Raw genomic sequence first — 20,923 nt, forward strand, 5'->3', positions numbered from 1 at the left:
CCAGCATTTCCTTCCCTGGCTGCTGCCTTGCAAACCTGCCTTCCACTTATTAGCAATTATCGGATAATAGCAACTTTTTGCTGGCAACTGAGGGACTGCTAATAAGCAGAATCTACATAACATCAGAAATGTATGGGATACTGATGAGAACATAAACATTGCTATTTAAAATGTGCACTGCTTTCTAAGGAATATATTAATAACGGAAACACTGAAAATTAGTGATCTAATATTTATTCTGAAGTTACACACATACACAAACTAAGTGCCCAGAAAAGCACTACAGCCATGAAAGTTACTGATTGAAAGGGAATAAAACAAGCTCAGATAACAGCTTATCCATAACGAGGACAAAAGGACACGTGGAAACATTTAACTATCTTTGTAAAGAATGATTACTTAGTCACAGGTAGAATGCACACAGTACTTTATTTTTCCAACATTCAAATATGCACCAGTCTACAATAGGTTTCACTATGGGTCCCCTTTGTAAGTTTAGGTTTTACTTTGATAGACATTGTGGATAACATATTCTGAATTTAGTGCTCAACATACCTTCTGTTTCTCAGAGTGATTGCTGGCTTGCTTAGTAGCTTCTGCCAATAATTGTTCATACTGTTTATGTCCTTTATACTCTCGAACGCGCTTCTCATGCACCCATGCCCTCTCAGGCTGGTTGCTAAAAAACTGAACATGGTATTCACGGGCACCTGAAATTAAAACACACTCTAGTAAGCCGTACTATCAACAGAAGTCAGTTCATATGTTTACTTGGATATATTGGCCATTCTTACTCCACTCCACTCATTCAATTCTTGCAGACACAAAGTTCTCCTTAGCTCTATAGAAGCTAGAAAGTAAAATGCATGCAGCTCCATTTCTTATACATCGGATATGGTTTTATAAAAGTGCATAAATAAGATTATGCAGTTAGACTAGAAGCTAAACAAGGGCTACTAAGTCAATTGGTGGGGGGCCTACTCTGACATCCTAGCCATCTAGTTTTTGAATTTGCTTGGAACTCACCTCTGTTAAATAGAAACATTCAACAAAACTAACTTTCTATGAGAAATTGAAGTTGCAAATTTATGTATTCTAACAACTTTGCAGAACACTTTAGAAAGTAAAGAGGCGTTGTCCCTGTCTTCAGATTACAGTCTAAGGGTGGCAGCACCTGGTCCTCACACTGAGCAGTATCACTGATATCAGTAGGACTACTTGTAAGGATACTAACTCAACAAGAGTTAAAGTGGCAGAATATCTCTCTAAACTAAGTAAACACACACGGTTTGAGAGCATACATACATTTATTTATTCATATTGCTAACCTAAGAATCATGCAATGTTATGTGCGACTGAAGTTTTCCTATTTAACAGGCTGAATGCTTATCCCCATTTGGAAGTCCATAAGGGCCAGATCTTCCAGATGGGACCAGGGGAAGCTAAGCCAGATCAATGAAGTAGCTATGGCAATCTTGTTTTTTTTTTTCCTAATCATTCAAAATTTAATTCTCAAAATATCCAGATGTCAATTACCCCCAAAAATGCCACTTAGTGGACAACTTGTTTTTCTTTAAATTCACTCCAAAATATCTTCATCGGTTATTGTTTTTATATGAGCACATGTATATTTGTTCTAAAACAAATATTAGGAATAAAAGATAAATCAAAATTAATCATTTACTCAGTTGCGTACTTTCCTCTGATGTTTTTTTTTAAATGAACTGTTGAATATATTTATAAACAAAAATCAAGAAAATTTTGTATTTCTTAATTGCACTAGGTGAACCACAACAGAAGTGATCTGTTTGTGTCACACAGAGTAAATAAAGTTAGTTTTTTGGTCATCATTGCTAACTTCACTCTGGGAGCCCTCTCCCAATTGGCATACGTTGTCAGTTGTATTTTATAGCACTATTTTTAATTAAGGAGCAATTACTGATACAGTATCTAACACGTCCGCTCAATGGTTCTCCTTCTTTACCTCTTGTATTAATTTTGGTATGAACCTCAAGCTGTGGATCACTTGAAACCATGCAGGGCCACCAAGGATAAGTTCCCACCTTGGACCAGACTAGATCGCCAACCTGAAACTTGACGTCTGTTGTAACTTGCGTTGGAAGAGAAGGTGAGAACTGCTGGACCTATAAAGAAGAAAACGGACATATCAGCTGCAGAAGAAAGCAATTTAATACAACTCACTAATGCACAATGATTCATAAGGTGTTTTGGTTTGGATTTAAAAAAAAAATGTATTTCTTCATCAATTTAGTTTTTCCTCTTTCTTCTTTCAGCTGGCACTGATGGTCAAATGCAACCATGACAACAGGGGACACTCAGACTCCAATTGCATGGTTCACTGAGGATGAGCAATGATTGATAATCAAGACATTCTGAAGGGGAGATATCCCCACAGAAAGTTTCTACTTAGTAAACCAATTACAAATGTCATTTTTGTGTTGCTTTATTCTGTCTTCATATACCACTAGGGGAGCACTGGCCACAATAATAATTATATAGCCATTTCCAATAACAGTGATTGATTTATCGGATAATAAGCTATAAAATGTTCATGCTGTAATGAGACAACAAGACAATTTCTATAATACTAAGAGTCCAAGATTTGTTAATTTATATAAGTACTAACCGGGGTTTCCTCCAACAGTATATCTTCTCTTGGTCTTTCTGATAGCACACTAAGCCTCTCATTTGGTCTCTAAGAAAAGGGTAACAATAAGGAGAGACCAGGAAAATAAAAGTAAACAGGATAAGGGGGATGGTAAAACAGAAGAACACACCAAAGAGAATAGGAGCAGGAGAAAATAGTTAGCAGAGAGGGAAAAAACACCATCATAAAATCAGAAAACATGACAAACTCCTTATGACTGACCTATGTTTAGTTTTAAAATACTCATCTCTCCCACACTACTTAATATATTTTCATTATAGCAGCACCCAACGAGATCAGGGTCTCACTGTGCCAGGTGCTGTACAATTTACAATAAAGAAGTCATTGTCCCACAGAGCCTACAATCTAAAGTGCGATACAACTCAGAGGAAATAAGGAAGGGAGGAAAAGAAACAGAGCAACATACAGTTATACACTGTGAATTGGTTATATTAATAAACTGCAGTATTAGAGTTATTTATTGATTTAAAAAACCTCAAGAAACATGAATGACATTAGTTGGCAGTTCACTTTAGACATTATAGCATAGGCAGGTTTGTAGGAAGGATCTGAAAGAGAACAGGATAGTGGCTTTACAGGTTAATATGAGGAGGAGAGGCATTCCATGCTTAAGGAATAGCATGGAGGAAAGTATTATGTGCTTGTGGGAAAAGGAGATAAAGGTTCAATAGGAACTAGCATTGCCAGAGGAGTAGATAGGATAAGGCACATGATGTAACAACAGGTAAGTAGATAAGGCCCTTCACAACCTAGCTGCTAAGTGTAAGGACCCAAAGCTTGTGTTTAATATGGTGGAAAAGCAGCAGTCAATGGAGCCACTCAAAGGGAAAGGCAGTGGACATACGTGGGAAGGGTGCGCGTGACAAAGCATTCAGTCAGAAACTCTAATGTACCATTCAGCTAGATTATAATTAGTCCACTTAAAATGAAGATCTGTTCCCTTGAAATTACACATTAGCCCCATGATAATCATAAATGTGTGCTTCACACAAACGTTTAAAAAATGTTCACTTAAAACACACTGTCTAGTACACGCCAATTAGAGCTCTCAACATGTGTTACTTTAGATACATAGAAATGTTGGTATTTAGTTTTAAAGTGGCACACAAGTGTTATTCTCTATAGATTATTTGGTTGAGGTTAGACAAATACCCATAATCTACAAATTCTTCCTTGCTACACCAACCTGTTAATGGCAAATATACCTACATCTTCTGCCTGTGATTTCTACTACAATGAGCTGACAAATTATTTCTGCCCAAACAATTGAGCTAGTCACACAAAAGATAGTCCGAACAAAAGATTGCATACTTCTCACTTAATTTCCTAGAAGCAAATTCTAACCAGTTGTTTGACTTTAGACTCAAAATTTGTTTTTAAACAAAACAAAAGCATAAAGTTCAATGTTTTCATTTTGATAAAGTTTTAATTCCATATTAATTTTATTTTAAACGTAAACATTCCCCTGAAGAGTTTGCGTTGCAATGGATTTCTACATTAGAAGCAGGAAGTAAATGACTACAAATCACTCTTGTTTCACTGCCCATACTGAATAAAAAGCAAAAAGTAAACTTTTAAAAATTAATTCAAATTTTCAGTATTTGGAGGTGTTATTTGAAACACTGATATTAACTTTTAAAAAACTTTAGCTTGACAGTGTCCCTTGAACAGGGCCGGCTCCAGGGTTTTGGCCGCCCCAAGCAGCCGCGATTGTGATCTGCGGCGGCAATTCGACGGGAGGTCCTTTGCTCCGAGCCAGAGTGAGGGACCGTCCACCGAATTACCGCTGAATAGCTGGACGTGCCGCCCCTCTTCGGAGCGGCCACCCCAAGCACCTGCTTGACAAGCTGGTGCCTGGAGCTGGCCCTGCCCTTGAAAAGGAAGCATAAGATAGAAAGGGGACAAATTTAAAATAATTCCAGTTCCTGGTAGACGAAGTTCTATACTACACTAGTTACCACCTCTTGCAGGTCAATAATCCTTTGAGTGCAGGTGCAACCCCATATATCCATTATAGGGATATAGCACCTTTAAAACCAGACTCCAAGAGTTTGGTGAATTTTAGCTGCCAGATAGAGCACATGACTGAAGGAGGATCAAGTGACTGCGAACTAGGACTGCCTGTGGGATTACATAAGGCAAAGATTTTGGTTCAGTCTGGGGGATACCTGGGAAGATGCTCTTCATGGTTGCCAGGCAGCAGGCCTGGATCAACAAAGTTCCCCACACAGAGAAAACTGGGACAGAAGCAAGATTCAAGAGAGGCCCTGCTATGGAAGCACGGCAAACCTAGGATACAACATTGATTGAGGCCTGATGCGAAGGTGACTGTCAATGCTAGGGAAAGGGCAAGAAAGGAAGCCCAGATACAAGGGTGAATACTTTGCTGAATTATGTTTTAACAAACCAGATTAAAGGTGGTTTGATTTCATTTAAAACACAGTTGTGCAGCATTTGATCTAAGAAGGGAAACTGAGGCACAGCAGCATGCAGAGGCAGAGCCGGTACAGCAACTGTGTGAAGCCACCCAAACTGGCAGTTTCAGCAAAGGCACCAAGGATTAAATAAACTGCCATGAAGACTAACTTTTCCCCTATTTTTTGGCTAATGGTTTGTCAGCCAGACACCTTCCACCAGCACCAAAAGTGGCTTAAATACAACAGATCTCCAAAAGCAAGAGAAACACACACAAACAATCCAAGTAACTATATTCTGTTAGACAGCTTGTTCCAAGTTCACACTAGCATTAGTCACTCATTAAAGTCATACTGAGCTTCATTAGTGACAACTACATGGATCAAATCTGGCAGAAGTTCAAAACCTTAATTGATAAGTAACCTCCAGAAGATATAATCAACAACAAATAAGAAAATAAAGACAAATAAATATAAGCTTTGAAATATAGTTTACATTGGCAGCTAAAAACATTTCACACACAAGACTTTACAGGACTAAACACTGTTTTTAAATTTAGTCAAAATGGACCTACTGCAGTTCTCATTTGCCAGAAGTGCAAACATAAGGTAACACTCAAGGCTCTGGGTTGATGGTTAAGCCTATGAACCACTGCATGGGAGACCTGTCTTTGGGAAAAGCCCACATTCGAGGGTCTAAAGCCATCTTTTCTGCTGCAGAAAGGAAACAGTCACTGAAAATGCACTACTGAGGCCTGGTCCCCACTAACCCCCGACTTCGGACTAAGGTACGCAAATTCAGCTACGTAAGTACCTTAGTCCGAACTTACCGTGGGTCCAGACGCGGCAGGGAGGTTCCCCCGTCGATGCCGCGTACTCCTCTCGCCGAGCTGGAGTACCGGCATCGACGGCGAGCACTTCCGGGATCGATTTATCGCGTCTAAACCAGACGCGATAAATCGATCCCAGAACATCAACTGCCTGCCGCCAGACCCGGAGGTAAGTGTAGACGTACCCTGAAACACAACCAAAAGTGTTAAAACAATGCCCTTTAGACTAGATACAGGAGTTACTTGAGGACTGGAGTCTTGTGGGGGACTGTATTGAAAAGGAAGGCTTTCTGGCTGCTGAGAGGCCCTGACTGCCTCTGACTCCACTTCTTCAGAAGTCCCCATCCTATGCAACCTACAGCTATATAAAACTATTATAAAACACAGAAATGACCGTGATATGATGGGGCCAAACCAGCCTGCTTACGATGATGGAAAGAGATGGGGACATGTCAAGGACATGGAAATTGCCATACTAGACCAGAGAACAGAGTCTTCAACAGCTGCCAGTACCAGATGCTTCATAAGAAGGTGCAAAAAACACCTGCAGTTTGACAATTCCCATATTCCTGACATGTCTCACCTTCTCTCTTCTGACAGCCACTCTCAAACTAGGAAAAAATAAGAAAAGGACAACAGCAGCACATGGCCGGCAGGAAAATTAGTTGGAAAGTGGTCATGTTGTCATGCACACTGTGTGCCCTTAAGGGTGGAGATAGAAGTCCAAGTGTTCGTGGGGAGGCTCATTTTATTGAGCGTGGAGGCAGAGAAAGGCTGCAGGTACTGAAAACCAGCACACTTGTCCTCAGTGTACTAGGGGTTAACTTACAATACTATTATTTCTGTGCAGTGTACACATACATATTGCAAAATGAAATCTTGGCATCTCCTGCACCTAGCAAAAAGCATTATGGACACTGATACAGAATTCTCTCAATCACTGTGGGCTGACAGTCAACTGACATTTCTAATTTGCATGCCACACTGGTACACTAATTTTTGCTAGTACGTGCACAAGATACAGCCACCTCTTCACTTATTTAGTGTCAGACAATCCACCATATTTATTAAAATTGATTTCAATGGCAACTGTCAGTTAAAGCATGTGGTTTAAGTGTTGTATAGAAAGCAGTATACTTAGATAGTTATAACATGTTTTTAGGTGCCTCTTAGAAATAAGTAACATTTCCACTAAGTTTCTATGAATGCTAACGATGAATACTTCAAATACCACAAAACCACAGTAAATCACATTTTGAAAAAAAGAATTCATGAATCTTTCGACAGTACACCTTGATGGGCAGGGACTGCGTCTTCTTCTGTGTTTGGAAAGCACCCAAGTTTGAGCACTACTGCAATCTAAATACTACTACTCATAATTCTTTCCACTATTCCTCTCTGATACATAAGCTTTGCATCTGAGCTGTAGTGGACACTTGCTAAACAATTCTGATCACTGCATAGTGTGTCAGACAGTGAACTACAGCCTCACAATGCCTTTTAAGTACATAAACAACTAATAAGAAATATAAAGCTGCAAAGAAGGAATTCCCTATTAATAATCACAAAAAGATGAAACTGTTATTCCACTTACACTTTGTTCCTCTGGTTCTAGTTTTGGAATTTTGTATGACTTGCGTTCTTCCGATCGGGAAGAGTCATGCTTGCTACTTTTTTTCCTTTTCTCCTTTCTCCCTTCGTGTTTCATCTTAGCATACTCACTTGCCTGCACTTCATTCAGAAGGTCCCCACACAGAGAGGACTCGAACAATTCCCTGCCATTCTGGATAGTTTTGGTTATTTTTAATTTGATTTCTGGTGAACCAGTCTTCTTTGGAATCACCGTTTGTGGTACTGAAGGAGGTGGTGGCGGTGGGTGTTGTGGAGGGGAAGGTTTTTCCAGAACTTCATGAGGCCTCACGTTAGAGTTTTCCATTTGGTAATACTCTGGGGGACTAAAGTTTCTAACTGCACCAAAGCCATTGGCTGAACCATTGGGATACTGACTGTATGTCTGGTATTTGGCTTGAGGTTCATACATATTGATTGTTGGTGGATAGCCATTAGTGATCGGTGGAAGATCCTCTGTCGTTGGAGTAGGGTACTGAAAGCCTTGCTGCAGGGCAGTTTCATATGGTGTCTGACCACCATCTTCAGCGATGTCACTGCTGGCATCAAAGGCATCCTCCTGGCGGATGTTGGCTGAGTCAATGAGCTGAGGTGGTTGCTGAATTGTGTTTCCCATGATCCCTTGCATGAAAGAGAAAGAGAAATCCATTGTTCTGCTCCAGCATCCTTAGCTTTCCCTTTCTCTCATAGGGCCTAAAAGTAAAGGGAGAAAAAAAAGTAATCAGTAAATCAAAGGAAAAGAATTAAACAATTGAAACAATTAAGAAGAAATAGAGCTACCAAGACTATGAACAACTTTCAGACCTCCAGTTTCACTAGACACCCTCTTATACAGTCAACATTACCCCGCACACAGAGTATCCCCAATGCACCCGACTCTTCACCAGCTATGTAACACCCTGACCATTCTGTTCTCTGCATGGGAAAATCAAGACTAAAGTGTGCCAAATTATGTGGTAGTTTTCTAATGTTAACAATAATCTACTAGGGATTTGTATGGATTTGCCCAATTTATTTACATTCAAATTGTAAATCAAATTCAGAACTCATGCACACAGATGATCAGAGTGATCAATAATGTATAATACCCAGATAGGGTTCCAAAGATGAAAAGCTACTTTGCAAACAAGCCTCAGACACCTATTTTCAGTAAAACAATAAATAAATAATTTAATCCCATTATTTGTAATATCCACCTAGAAGTTTGAAAATGGAAATTCTCTCTCACCAAACATTTGTAGTGGAACTAAAATAAGAACAGTCCTTTGTATACCAACTTCCATGACACTGTCCACACATTTCTGTACACAGGCTTTTTGACTTAACTGTTTCTCTTCAGCCAGCAGAGGAGAATGACTAATTTTTTCCAAGAGTTACATGTATTTCTCAGTAATGGTCGTTTCTCAAGATATTTGAAACAGAAGAAATTGTCAGCTGCAGGAGTTTTAAACACAGGTCAAACTGTGGGTCCGAACTAATTCAGTGTTAGAATAATAGTTCTAAATATTGCATCAGACCAGAAAAAGGGAACACAAATCATTAGAAGGCTGAAACTGTGATGCTTATTCAACTTTGCAGAAGTGCCTATCCAAGACTCCAGGTACCATACAGCCATTACTTTGGTCTACAATTTTTGAGAAGTCGTCTGCTTCAGAAATAAAATATGCTATTTATTATGTATTTTGATGTGCTGAATTCAAATATGACAATTAAAACAACTTATTAGCTACTGTTTCTAAGATATTTAAGTTTTTACATTTTATGTTTATGTATATTGTGTAGATAGTAGAGTTTTAATCATAAATTGTAAACCTAGGTCTTTTCATGTGTTTATGGTTGCTTTACATGATCATATTTCACCTGTCCTGTTTATGTAACACTTTAAAAACCAGCAAAAGGGTTATATAAATAAAATTTATTATGAAACAAAAGGCAAAAAAATATTATGTTCATAGTTTAGTCCTATTCAGTGTCTACTCGGCGCTTCTTGGCTTGTCTCTTGTATTCATTAAATGGAGCATCTCTTGTCACTGTCCAGCAATAGTCTGCAAGCATTGATGGGCTCCATTTGCCCTGATAGCGTTTCTCCATTGTTGCAATGTCCTGGTGAAATCGCTCGCCGTGCTCGTCGCTCACTGCTCCGCAGTTCGGTGGAAAAAAATCTAGATGAGAGTGCAAAAAATGCATCTTTAGTGACATGTTGCAACCAAGGCTTTTGTATGCCTTGAGGAGGTTTTCCACCAACAACCTGTAGTTGTCTGCCTTGTTGTTCCCGAGAAAATTTATTGCCACTAACTGGAAGGCTTTCCATGCCGTCTTTTCCTTGCCACGCAGTGCATGGTCAAATGCATCATCTTGAAGAAGTTCACGAATCTGAGGACCAACACCTTCCTTTATCTTAGCTTCACTTAACCTTGGAAATTTTCCACGGAGGTACTTGAAAGCTGCTTGTGTTTTGTCAATGGCCTTGACAAAGTTCTTCATCAGACCCAGCTTGATGTGTAAGGGTGGTAACAAAATCTTCCTTGATTCAACAAGTGGTGGATGCTGAACACTTTTCCTCCCAGGCTCCAATGACTGTGGGAGTGGCCAATCTTTCTTGATGTAGTGGGAATCTCTTGCACGACTATCCCATTCGCAGAGAAAACAGCAGTACTTTGTGTATCCAGTCTGCAAACCAAGCAAGAGAGCAACAACCTTCAAATCGCCACAAAGCTGCCACTGATGTTGTTCATAGTTTATGCACCTCAAAAGTTGTTTCATGTTGTTATAGGTTTCCTTCATATGGACTGCATGACCAACTGCAATTGATGGCAAAACATTGCCATTATGCAGTAAAACAGCTTTAAGACTCGTCTTCGATGAATCAGTGAACAGTCTCCACTCATCTGGATCATGAACGATGTTGAGGGCTGCCATCACACCATCGATGTTGTTGCAGGCTACAAGATCACCTTCCATGAAGAAAAATGCGACAAGATCCTTTCGACGGTCACGGAACATGGAAACCCTAACATCACCTGCCAGGAGATTCCACTGCTGTAGTCTGGAGCCCAAAAGCTCTGCCTTACTCTTGGGTAGTTTCAAATCCCTGACAAGGTCATTCAGTTCACCTTGTGTTATGAGGTGTGATTCAGAGGAGGAGGATGGGAGAAAATGTGGGTCCTGTGACATTGATAGTTCAGGACCAGAAGTTTCATCCTCTTCCTCGTCTGACTCAAGTGAGAATGATTCTGGTGCATCAGGAACCGGCAGTCCTTTTCCGTGGGGTACTGGGCGTATAGCTGATGGAATCTTTGGATAATGCACAGTCCACTTTTTCTTCTTTGACACACCTTTCCCAACTGGAGGCACCATGCAGAAGTAACAATTGCTGGTATGATCTGTTGGCTCTCTCCAAATCATTGGCACTGCAAAAAGCATAGATTTCCTTTTCCTGTTCAACCACTGGCAAAGATTTGTTGCACAAGTGTTGCAGCATATGTGTGGGGCCCACCTCTTGTCCTGATCTCCCATTTTGCAGCCAAAATAAAGGTGATAGGCTTTCTTAACCATAGTGGTTATACTGTGCTTTTGTGATGCAAAAGTCACTTCACCACAAACATAGCAGAAGTTATCTGCACTGTTCACACAAGTACGAGGCATCTCTGCTCACTTTGGCTAAACAGAAATGTGTCCCTTTGCAAAATCAAACACTGACAAATAAGAGAGCACGACACTGTATGATTTCTAGAGCTGATATAGGGCAATTTGTTCAGCAGGGTGATGTAAGCTTCGTTATGATTGCATCGTCCATGACGTCTAGGAATAACATGATGCAATTCATATCATGTATGACGCAATACAAGCTTCAGATTGCATCATTCATTGTTTTGCCTAAAAAGCAAGTACTGTCCAAACCCAGTCATAGATTTATTCTTAGATCCAGTCAAAGATGTATTTTGGTCATTTCTGGTTTAAATTGAGATCCCTTCCCTTTATAACTCACTTATCCTCCGCCATTCCCAAGTCAAGGGTCGTATATACTGACCCAATAGCATATCTTGAAAACTAGAGCCAATCAACAATTTTAAGCATCATTTTCGTTCTCAATGACCCAGAATTAGTAAAGTTTGACTACATTTATTTCAGAAGCATTTTGGCTGTAGAGCAGTGTTATAAATTCAACAGGCAGGAAGGGTCATAGAAAGACCTCCCAAATCCACCAATGTAAGTTTCTTCTCTTCCTTCTCCTTAAAAACCTTATTCAAACTTTCCCTCTCCCCAGCAAAGCCTGGGAAAACAGAGGAGTACTGATACATGCCTTGGAAGTTACCAGGCCCTGGCTGTTGGCTTTTTTTAAATACACAGTAGCACAATTATAGCAAATAGATGCTAATTATTCCACTCCTCCTGGTGAGAAAACCAAAGAGCTTCCTTAGGAGTATCTACATCGACCTGCCCAGGTCTGTCATATGGTAGTAATAACGCTACCTTTACCTCCACAGTATCTGAGGTCCTGGAAATTTTTATTGTATCTCATAAGACTTGAGACAGTTATATAGCCACTTCAAACACAGAGGGAAAAAAGTTCAATGAAATATTACATGCTCACAAATTAGCCTTCTTACCTATTTAAGAAAAGAACTTTAAATTTAAACCATTTTAATGCTTAGTTGGAGGGAATGGCTTAATGGGTTACACCTCATGTTTGAAATATTGGCTTGCTACCCAGTAAGGTCATTTTAGTCCTTTCAAGATAAATAAATGGAGTATCACAATATGTGCATTTTTGTGTTGTGAGGATGGAGGTCCTAAATGCTCTTTCATACAAGATTTTTTTCTGGTCTGTAGTTACATTAAAGATCCCATGACATACACTTCACAATTAGGATCTGCCCATTTCCTTGCCTGAGTTTCATTCTCATCCTACCAAAGCAACATATCCAGATATCTTATTCAATATTTTCCATGTCAGACTTAAAAAAAAAAAAAAAAAAAAAAAAACCTTCCTCCTCAGGAACTAGTAGAGATGTAACAACAAAGCAACTACAAGAAAACGTAACTTCTTCACTTACATAGCAAAAACGTACTAGTCAACTCCACATTCACAGATTATATTGACTTTTCCCATGCTCAGTTTTACTTCATGGTGATATTAGCCAAAGCCTCATGGGATCCAACTACAAGTGTCTTGTTTGGCTCAGGTCTCAAGACAATTCAACCCCCTCAGGGTCAGGTCAGCTCCCCCACCTCTTGCCCATGGGGTCAGCATGGCGACTGCAAGTCCCATTCCTGCCAGCCGCCACCACCTCATTGTGCTGCATGTGCTGCAGCATGATATTCCTGGGGAAACTGTGCGCAACTGCAGCGCAGCAGAAAAATCCCCCTCACAGAATCTCTTTACTTCCTTCAGGGCCAGCTCTACCATTCTGGCCGCCTCAAGCAACAAAACGGTCGGACTGTGCCACCCCAAGAATGGACAGAATGCCGCCCCTGAGCATGTGCCGTCCCAGGCACTTGCTTCCTCTGCTGGTGCCTGGAGCCAGCCCTGACTTCCTTGCAGAAAATGGTTTATGTGGGGAAGCAAAGAGAAGCTGCACCAGCACTCACTCACCCCTCCCAACAGCTCAGATGCATCACTTCAGGCAGCCAGGGGAAGAGGTAAATCACGTGGGGGGGGGGGAGAGAGAGAGAGGGGGCTGGGGATGCCCTGGCCATCCAGGGACGTTAGTCCCAGCTGGGGGGGGGGAGGGGAGAGAGAAGCGCAGAGGAGGACAGAGACAGAGTTCCCCCTCCCTCTTCCCTGCATGGAGCAGCTGGGTCTGGGTCAGATCAAGCTCCAGAAACATCCCCCTGGCTGCAGGAAACTGCACCGTGTGTGGGGTTTTTGTTTTGTTTTTCCAGGTGTGGGGGGAGGGTTGGTGCAGGGTGGGTCTGGATGCACAGGGGTTGGGAGGACAGGGGGAGCAGCTCCATGTACAGTGACCCCTCCCTCCATCTGCACACCTGGAAGACCGCCCCACCAAGCTCCATCCGAATCAGGGCCCAGAACCCCACACCACTGAGTCCCAAACAGCTGCACCCTGACCCTCCACCCCACCAAACCCAACTTCCCCTCAACACTGAGCTCTAACTACAATCACCTCACCCCCCCTTGCAGAGTCCCATTCCCCCTGCACCCAGAACCCCGCCCCGCACCGCTGTGCACCCAGATCCCCCCCTCCGTCCCGCACCCAGACCCTGCACACCTAGATTGCGCCACACAGAACCCTAATACTCTTGAGGGAATTCTGCAGTGAAAAATTAAAAATTCTGCCTATTTTAATTGTCAAAATAACACAGAAACACAACAACAATATAATCACACCATTTTCAATTATTTTGGTAATTTATTTCAAAATACTTGTCAGCAAATAATTGAAAATGTGATTATATTGTGTTATTTTGACAAATATGCAGAATTTTGCAGAATTTTAAAATATTGTGTGCGGAATATTTCATTTTTTAGTGCAGAATTCCCTCAGGAGTAAAAATGAGCATGCTGATGACTCAACTGCCTCTCACTATGCAGCATGTCAAGGCAGCAGGGGCCTGCAGGGGTGGTGCGCACAGCCATCTATCACTGTGCATCACGCACGTCTCACAAGCTGAGGGTCACGACGCACAGTTTGGAGATGCTGCTCTAGCTCAACCAGAAATTATAGGTGTGATGCTGGAATAACTGGGAGAACTTCTATGGCCTGTGTTATACAGGTCTATGAATCTATGAAACTGTTCACTATACAAATTCGGTTAACATTCTTATGGAAAGTTAAGTCAAATGTTCCTATACTGGGGTTTATGAAGATGTTCTAGCGGTGAGGGGAGAGAGTTGCTAGTTTATCCTGTGACGTTTGTACACATGCATAATCTTAGTTGACAAGGGTTGCAGTTACAACAGATAAGAGATGATACACCCTTTTTGTTCAAAGCTTGAGCCAATCACTAACTGATGAGGATTAGGAAGACACTTCCTTTATGGGCAGGTCTTTAATCATCCACTAAGGAATTTCTATTTTCCTTGACTAGCTGGGACCTGTGGTAATTCCTGTGTCCCTAACACATCTAAAACCACACTCACTTTCATGCCTATGTTCACACCCACTTTCACAAAAATTACCTTCTGGGGTAGCTTCCAGTTAGGGTTCTAGAAAGATTAAATACCTGCTAAAAACATACTCATTAACATTTTTCCTTACCTGACACTGATTCACCAACTTCCTCTTACGGTATGTCTACACTGGCACTTCGTCGGCAAAACTTTTGTCCTTCATGGATGTTAAAAACACACACACACAAACAACAAAAGTTTATAGACGAAAAGCGCCGGTGTGAACAGCGCTTTGTCAGCAGGTAAGCCGCTGCCACTCATGGGGGGTGGAAGTTTTTTGTCAGCAGGAGAGCTCTCTCCTGCCGACAAACAGCAGCTACACGGCCCAGCTGCAGAGGCACAGCCATGTCACTAAAAGCTGCATAGTGTAGCCAGCCATAGCCTTAGTGTGGTCTAGCGGCAGCAAGCAACTAAAGCAGATGCTGGCTCCTCATTTCCAAGAGCTAAATGGCATTAAAAGTCAACTAATAATACGTTAAATACTTTATTAATATTAACTTCAGCAATTGCTTACATGGAAAAGTATCACACAGATATTACATGATTGATTAGGAAGGAAAACTAATCCATAAAACACTGTATTCAAATGTGATGTACACTATGAAAAAATTTGAGAATAGCTAAATTAAAATATGCTTAGTTTTCTTTTTGATTTTTACTGCTAAAGGAGTCAGGCTGGCAGGCCATGCTCATTTAATCCTAGGCAGAGATTGCTAATCGTGGTAGAGGCATTTAAGACCTAGGCCACAAAAGAAATTGCACTGATTTAACTAAACCTATTTCTAAATTGCGCAGTCTCCTTGTGTGGACCTCTGAAACTGGTTTAAGAGTGGCTGATGATATAATTAAATTCAGTAACAAATCTTTAGCAACCATGAACCTATCATCCTCCAGAGATGGAGCATCACCCTGTAGATTTTGCCCTAAAAATGTAAATGCACCAGCTAATAGGTATCTGTGTGTCCCTAGATTCCCCTTCTGTAACATCACAAGTGGTTTCTGTGGAAATTATTATATTCCAACAGCTGTGTAACTTTGGGTGAGGAAAAAGCCGATTAACTTTAACACAGAATATCTGTTTGAAGTTCATCAGCTTTCTCATCCAGACTCATTTCGAAATAATTTATTTGTTTGTACAGTGCCTAGAACAATGGTACCTTCGGCCCTGATTGGGTCCTTAGGCTTTACCACAATGGAAATGTACAAAAATGCTTACCACATTTTTCTATGCGGCACCAACTGCTCTTTAAAGGCTTCACTGACATTGGGCAAATCATTTAACCTCTGTTCCTCAGTTTCTCCATCTGTAAAGTGGGTGCTGCGAGACTTGCAGTAATTCACTGATGTTCATAAAGTGTTTTGAGATCCTTAGATTGAAGGCATAAAGGTGCAAAATATTCTTTTAAGTTTCTATGCCAAAGAAGAAAAGTTCAGCCATGCAATGTTGACTCCATCCCAACAGCTACCAAATCTTATGTTTTACAGTCAAGCAAGGAGGCCAGCTACTCATTTTCTTCACCATATTGAACAATTTCTGTAACAAGCAAGTGACTCACACTGCAAGGGAAGAAGCAAAGTGTATACCACTGTTACCAAAACAAAGAAAGCTTATCCAGCTAATACTACCCCATTTTGATTTATAGCCCTCAAAGAATATTATCTCTACTCTTTAAATCAGCAATGACCACATTAAAGGTGATTTATATTTAGAAAATTACCTTGCTTCTGTTCATCCCTTAATTTTCCTCTAGTGAAGCAACGGGCTTTTTAAAGACTTTTCTTCAATTACCTCTAATAGTAATAAAGACCAAGAATTTTTGGATGAAGACTTCGGTCAGGAATAGAGATTGAAATCTCTCTTTGATGACATGTCTTATAAATTACATGATTGGCTAGCCATAGTATTCTCTAGACAGTGACCTAAGAAAATACCTGCTCTGGAGCATCCAATAGGAATTTTAAGCCTCACTCTGACATTTTGGCCACATTTTAATCCTACCTAAGGATCTCAGTAAAATTAAGCTACAGCATCAGCTTGACACGTGTATAAGACATATCAGTAAATAACTATACATAATTCACAACCAGTCAACTCACTTGGTTCAGGAGTCAATAAGAACTACATTAACATGAATAAAAGGTCTTTTCTCCCTTAAAAAGCATTATACTAACTTTCAATGCTAGGAAATCAGAGCAGAAATAGGGATGTAAAACACTGGAGAGAGGTTTACACTACAGACTGCGACATACTTGTATGAATAAAAAACATGAGGCAGGCAATTTTTCATCTCTCTCTTACAAGAACATTTGACGTTTAGAAATTGGGATTTAAAGGCATCTATATTCTGCATAGTATTTTAGTAGTATAATCTTTCTACTACAAAGCAGAAAAAACAACTAATATTTAATCTATGGGAACACTGCAAGATTATGCCATTCAGATCATGTCCAGCTGATTAAACTCATCTCATTAGGCCAATGGTACATTTAGATTGCACAACAGTCTCTTTGATCATGAGGTCACCAATTTTAATCCAGCCTATACAAGTATCAGCATATTTTGAAAATTACAAACTGATGGCTTTTAGTGATTTAAATGAAATCATTTAGTGAACAGTTGGCATTAATTAGATTCCTGTTACCACTCTCAGCAGAATCCAAGAACAGCATGGACAATGGACACTGAATCCTCACACGTGGCCCCTCCAAGTCAGAGCTCATACACTTTGGCAGGGGAAACCTTGCTACTTGATTTACTACTGTATCAGCTCCATGGTTAAACAGGATTCAGTCCCCAGAGCAGCCAACAGAGCAGATTTCACAATAATTAAATTTCAAAGAAAAAGTGTTTTTTAAAGACAGCATAACAGGATGTGGAGTATTGGGTTTTTTTTGTTTGGATACATTAACCTGCAATTACATCTGCTAATTTAGAAGCTACTGGTAGAAGTCTTAAGTTTTTCAAAAGCTCTCAAATAATCCCTTTTTGTGGGTTCATCTACATGAAATAGACCTTGATTTTATTATGCACTCTGGCTATTTGGGACAACTTGTTCATCTGGTGTCTTACCTTCCAGTACAGAGTGCAGAAGTAGGGACTTTTGCGTAACAGAAAGACTACACGCAATGGTCTTCTATGCCCAACAGCTCTTCTCCTCCCACAGAGCTTACACATCAGTAGCTCCCTCCTCCAGAGTCCTTGAATTCATCATCACTATAGTTAATACCCACACACTTTCCTATCCCCTCTCCTTTGCAAAACTTTAGTGGGTGCTTTCAAAATGAATATAGTAATATAAAGTAGCATCTGGATTATATTACACTGAAATAACCACCCCTGGGGCTAGTCAAATGCTAGAATAATGTGAGACCATAAATGGAGGACTCCATCTCAAATCTTAACCCTAAAATAGGATTACTCTTGAGAGATTAGATTCCATCCCTGATGCAAAGAGTACTGTATTTCTCCTCAGCAGCCCTCTGGCTGCCACAGAAGTGGCACTGAAAGGCTAAAAAGGAGGTTGGACGTAACTCACCCAAATAGAAGAACAATCTCTAAAAGAGCTGGAAGTGAGGATGTTCAGCAGTCTGAGTGAAGCTTATAAGTATTTATTTTATGCAAGATAGGTCTCTTGGATCTCCAACTGCTGCTGTTGTATTAACTTAGAGTCCACCTCCTGCAAGCACAGGATTCAATATCCAGATAAAGGATGTAATAAACAGTAAACTGATACTACACTGGATCTCAGCCAAAGGATCAAGAAGAATGTAGCTAAATTATTTAAGAATTCTTAACAGGAAAGACTTTTTGGCGCTATTGAAAAAAAATAGTTTGAACAAAGATCGTGACATCTGCAAAACTGCAACAGGAATAGTTTATAGTTTTTCATTGCCTATGGGGGGGAGGAGGGAGAGGGGAAGATTGTTCTCCAGAATTATGTACTATATTCTGCACTGTCTTTTCCCTGCACTACCTTTCTGGGGCCTAAGGAAAGCCCTGCACTACCTTTCTGGGACCTAAGGAAAGCCCTGCACTACCTTTCTGGGGCCTAAGGCAACGTAAACAGAACTTGTCAGTGACGCTGAAACTAGAGACAAAATTTTCAAACTACAATAATGTCCAAATAGGAACAGTATTTAAACAAAATGAGTTTTTCCCCTTTGGAAAATGAAAACTATGTACTAGGAAAACAGTATAATCTAAAGTGGATTAGGCTAGATCTCATGAGAAATGTTACCCTAATTTAATGGCAAATATGCTTAACTTCCTACCCTAAACTCTTATATAGAATTATTGTGGCAGCAAGAAGTGGCTGCAATTTCAGCAATGGGTGAAGTGATTCATACATAGATAAGTTTATAAAGTGCTTTGGAATCTTTTGGGAAGAAAGCGTTTCTAACTGAATCACTATTACATTTATCTAAGGTATTTTTAGGACCTAAATCACAAGTCTCAGACTACGACATACCTGTTTGGTGCTCAGATACTAGTGAGATGCAGTATAATAAGCTACATAATTATTGTATCTCTAAGATCTCCACAGAGATGTCACTAGACTCAGTAGTGGATGTTGCTGATCCAATTTCCTGTCTTTGATAATTACTGAAAGACTTTTTGCAAAAAGGGGAGCCTTTGTGGCTTCTTTGAGAACGTCAGGCTTGGGCTATATAATTTACTAATATCCCACGTAGCCTCATTAAAACCATGGATATTAGCTAGTCTCAAAAGAATGTTCACCTGGGAATTGACCAGGTTAGTAAGGGTACCTTATTACATTCTAACATGCTTTGAAATATCTTGAGAAAGAGCAGCATTATTTATTACAAACATATATGAAGATGACAATCACTGCATCTGAGCACCACCACAAAGTTACCTTCTATTCTTACCTTCCACTATACTAAAAATCCATTAACGATATCTTTGATAGATGACCGTAAAATACAGCTTCCCTGAAGTGTAGACACTTTTTATTGTTATACTCAAGCTTTCACTTTTGAACACTACTGATATAGGATGAATTAGAATAGGTGACCTAGTGGTCAAAGGGCTGAAAATTAACAATATAAGACAACATGTAGCTTTAAATGTTCAAATTTTCTATTGAAACTAGCTTTGGGGGGGGGGGGGGGGGAGAGAAACAACATTCCCCTGCAACCCATATTACTCCAGCATCCTGCTGAGATAAGACAGCCAAAAATGAAATTGTGCCAACAGAATATTTATTAAAAAAATATACAAATACAAACAAGCATTCACAGCTCTTCAAGTATGACCTAGGAAGACTGCAGTTATCAAGCAGCCAGGAAAGGTTCAGCAGCATTAGGGAAGACAAGATCTCATTTTCTAGATGAGATCTCCCAATGTCAATAGTGCCCCTCCTCTTTCCCTCACCATCACACACTTACCATATCACAGGAGTACAGAGTAAAGTCCCCAAAATCTGAGCAGAAAGGACCAATCAACATGATATGCTGAAACCAGAATTCAACAGCTACAGGTATTATAAGTAAATTGGGTTTACCTATCCACAGGGAAACTGCAGAAGCCAACACAACATTCACAAAAAAAATGTTACACTTAATATTTGTTCAAATACAAATTCAGCATGTTAACAAGAGTGACTGAAACTCAGTGCATTTCCCTGGCAATAATGACCAGTCAGAGGAGCTCCTGACTGAGAATGAAGCATGAGCCCATTAATTTGCACCTGACACTTTATCACCATGCAGTGCCTGAGTTGAGAATACTACCATTTTTGTTGAAGGTGTTAGCAGCAAAAAGTTTTAAATTAATTTCCATAATACATTCGATTGACTGTTAATTTTTACTGTCTACTGTTGCAACGTACTACTGTGGGACTATCTAAAATTGTATGTTATACAGTTTGTGAAGGTTCACACATTGTTGGCTGTAGGGCATTCCACAGAGATGTAAAGAAACTACTTTAAGAACTGATACTTTATTATTGGCTCATCAGTAAAGGTAAAGAGAGAAACGAGAAACTAATTGAAATCAAATTTTTACATTAATTATAGTTAAACGTGAGTTTAGTGAACAGAGCCAGCCACTGCTTGGCAAGGCTGGGCTGGACTTTCCAATTATAGCAATTGCCTGGAAAACCAAAGTTCTGGGATATAGCCTCAAAATAATGGTAGCACATTAGCTAAGCAGGCCCCATTAACACAAGCAGGAGTTGCAGCACTAACCCACATCTGAAGAAGTGAG

The 20,923-nt window shown here is 40.1% G+C and overlaps 1 protein-coding gene across 8 annotated transcripts in view; it reads right to left on the reverse strand.

Moving 5' to 3' along the window:
• NSD3 (nuclear receptor binding SET domain protein 3) overlaps positions 1-20,923 on the reverse strand; it is a 72,331-nt gene that overhangs the window by 41,454 nt on the left and 9,954 nt on the right. For 6 of the 8 annotated variants that reach the window (XR_006172226.2, XM_065584652.1, XM_005286538.4 and 3 more), the window contains 4 exons: positions 7,528-8,255; positions 2,648-2,716; positions 1,985-2,144; positions 556-710 (listed from right to left, as the gene is read on the reverse strand). Coding sequence is in view for 7 of the 8 variants with exons in the window: in XM_065584652.1 (XP_065440724.1) it covers positions 556-710; positions 1,985-2,144; positions 2,648-2,716; positions 7,528-8,211 (1,068 nt within the window). In the remaining variant the exon portion in view is untranslated. Of the gene's footprint in view, positions 1-555; positions 711-1,984; positions 2,145-2,647; positions 2,717-7,527; positions 8,256-15,910; positions 16,039-20,923 lie in introns of those variants that run through there. The other 2 variants (XM_065584654.1, XM_024108542.3) reach the window with 2 other exon arrangements.

The sequence above is a fragment of the Chrysemys picta genome, chromosome 2 (genome assembly GCF_011386835.1).
Source record: "Chrysemys picta bellii isolate R12L10 chromosome 2, ASM1138683v2, whole genome shotgun sequence".
Lineage (NCBI taxonomy): Eukaryota > Metazoa > Chordata > Testudines > Emydidae > Chrysemys > Chrysemys picta.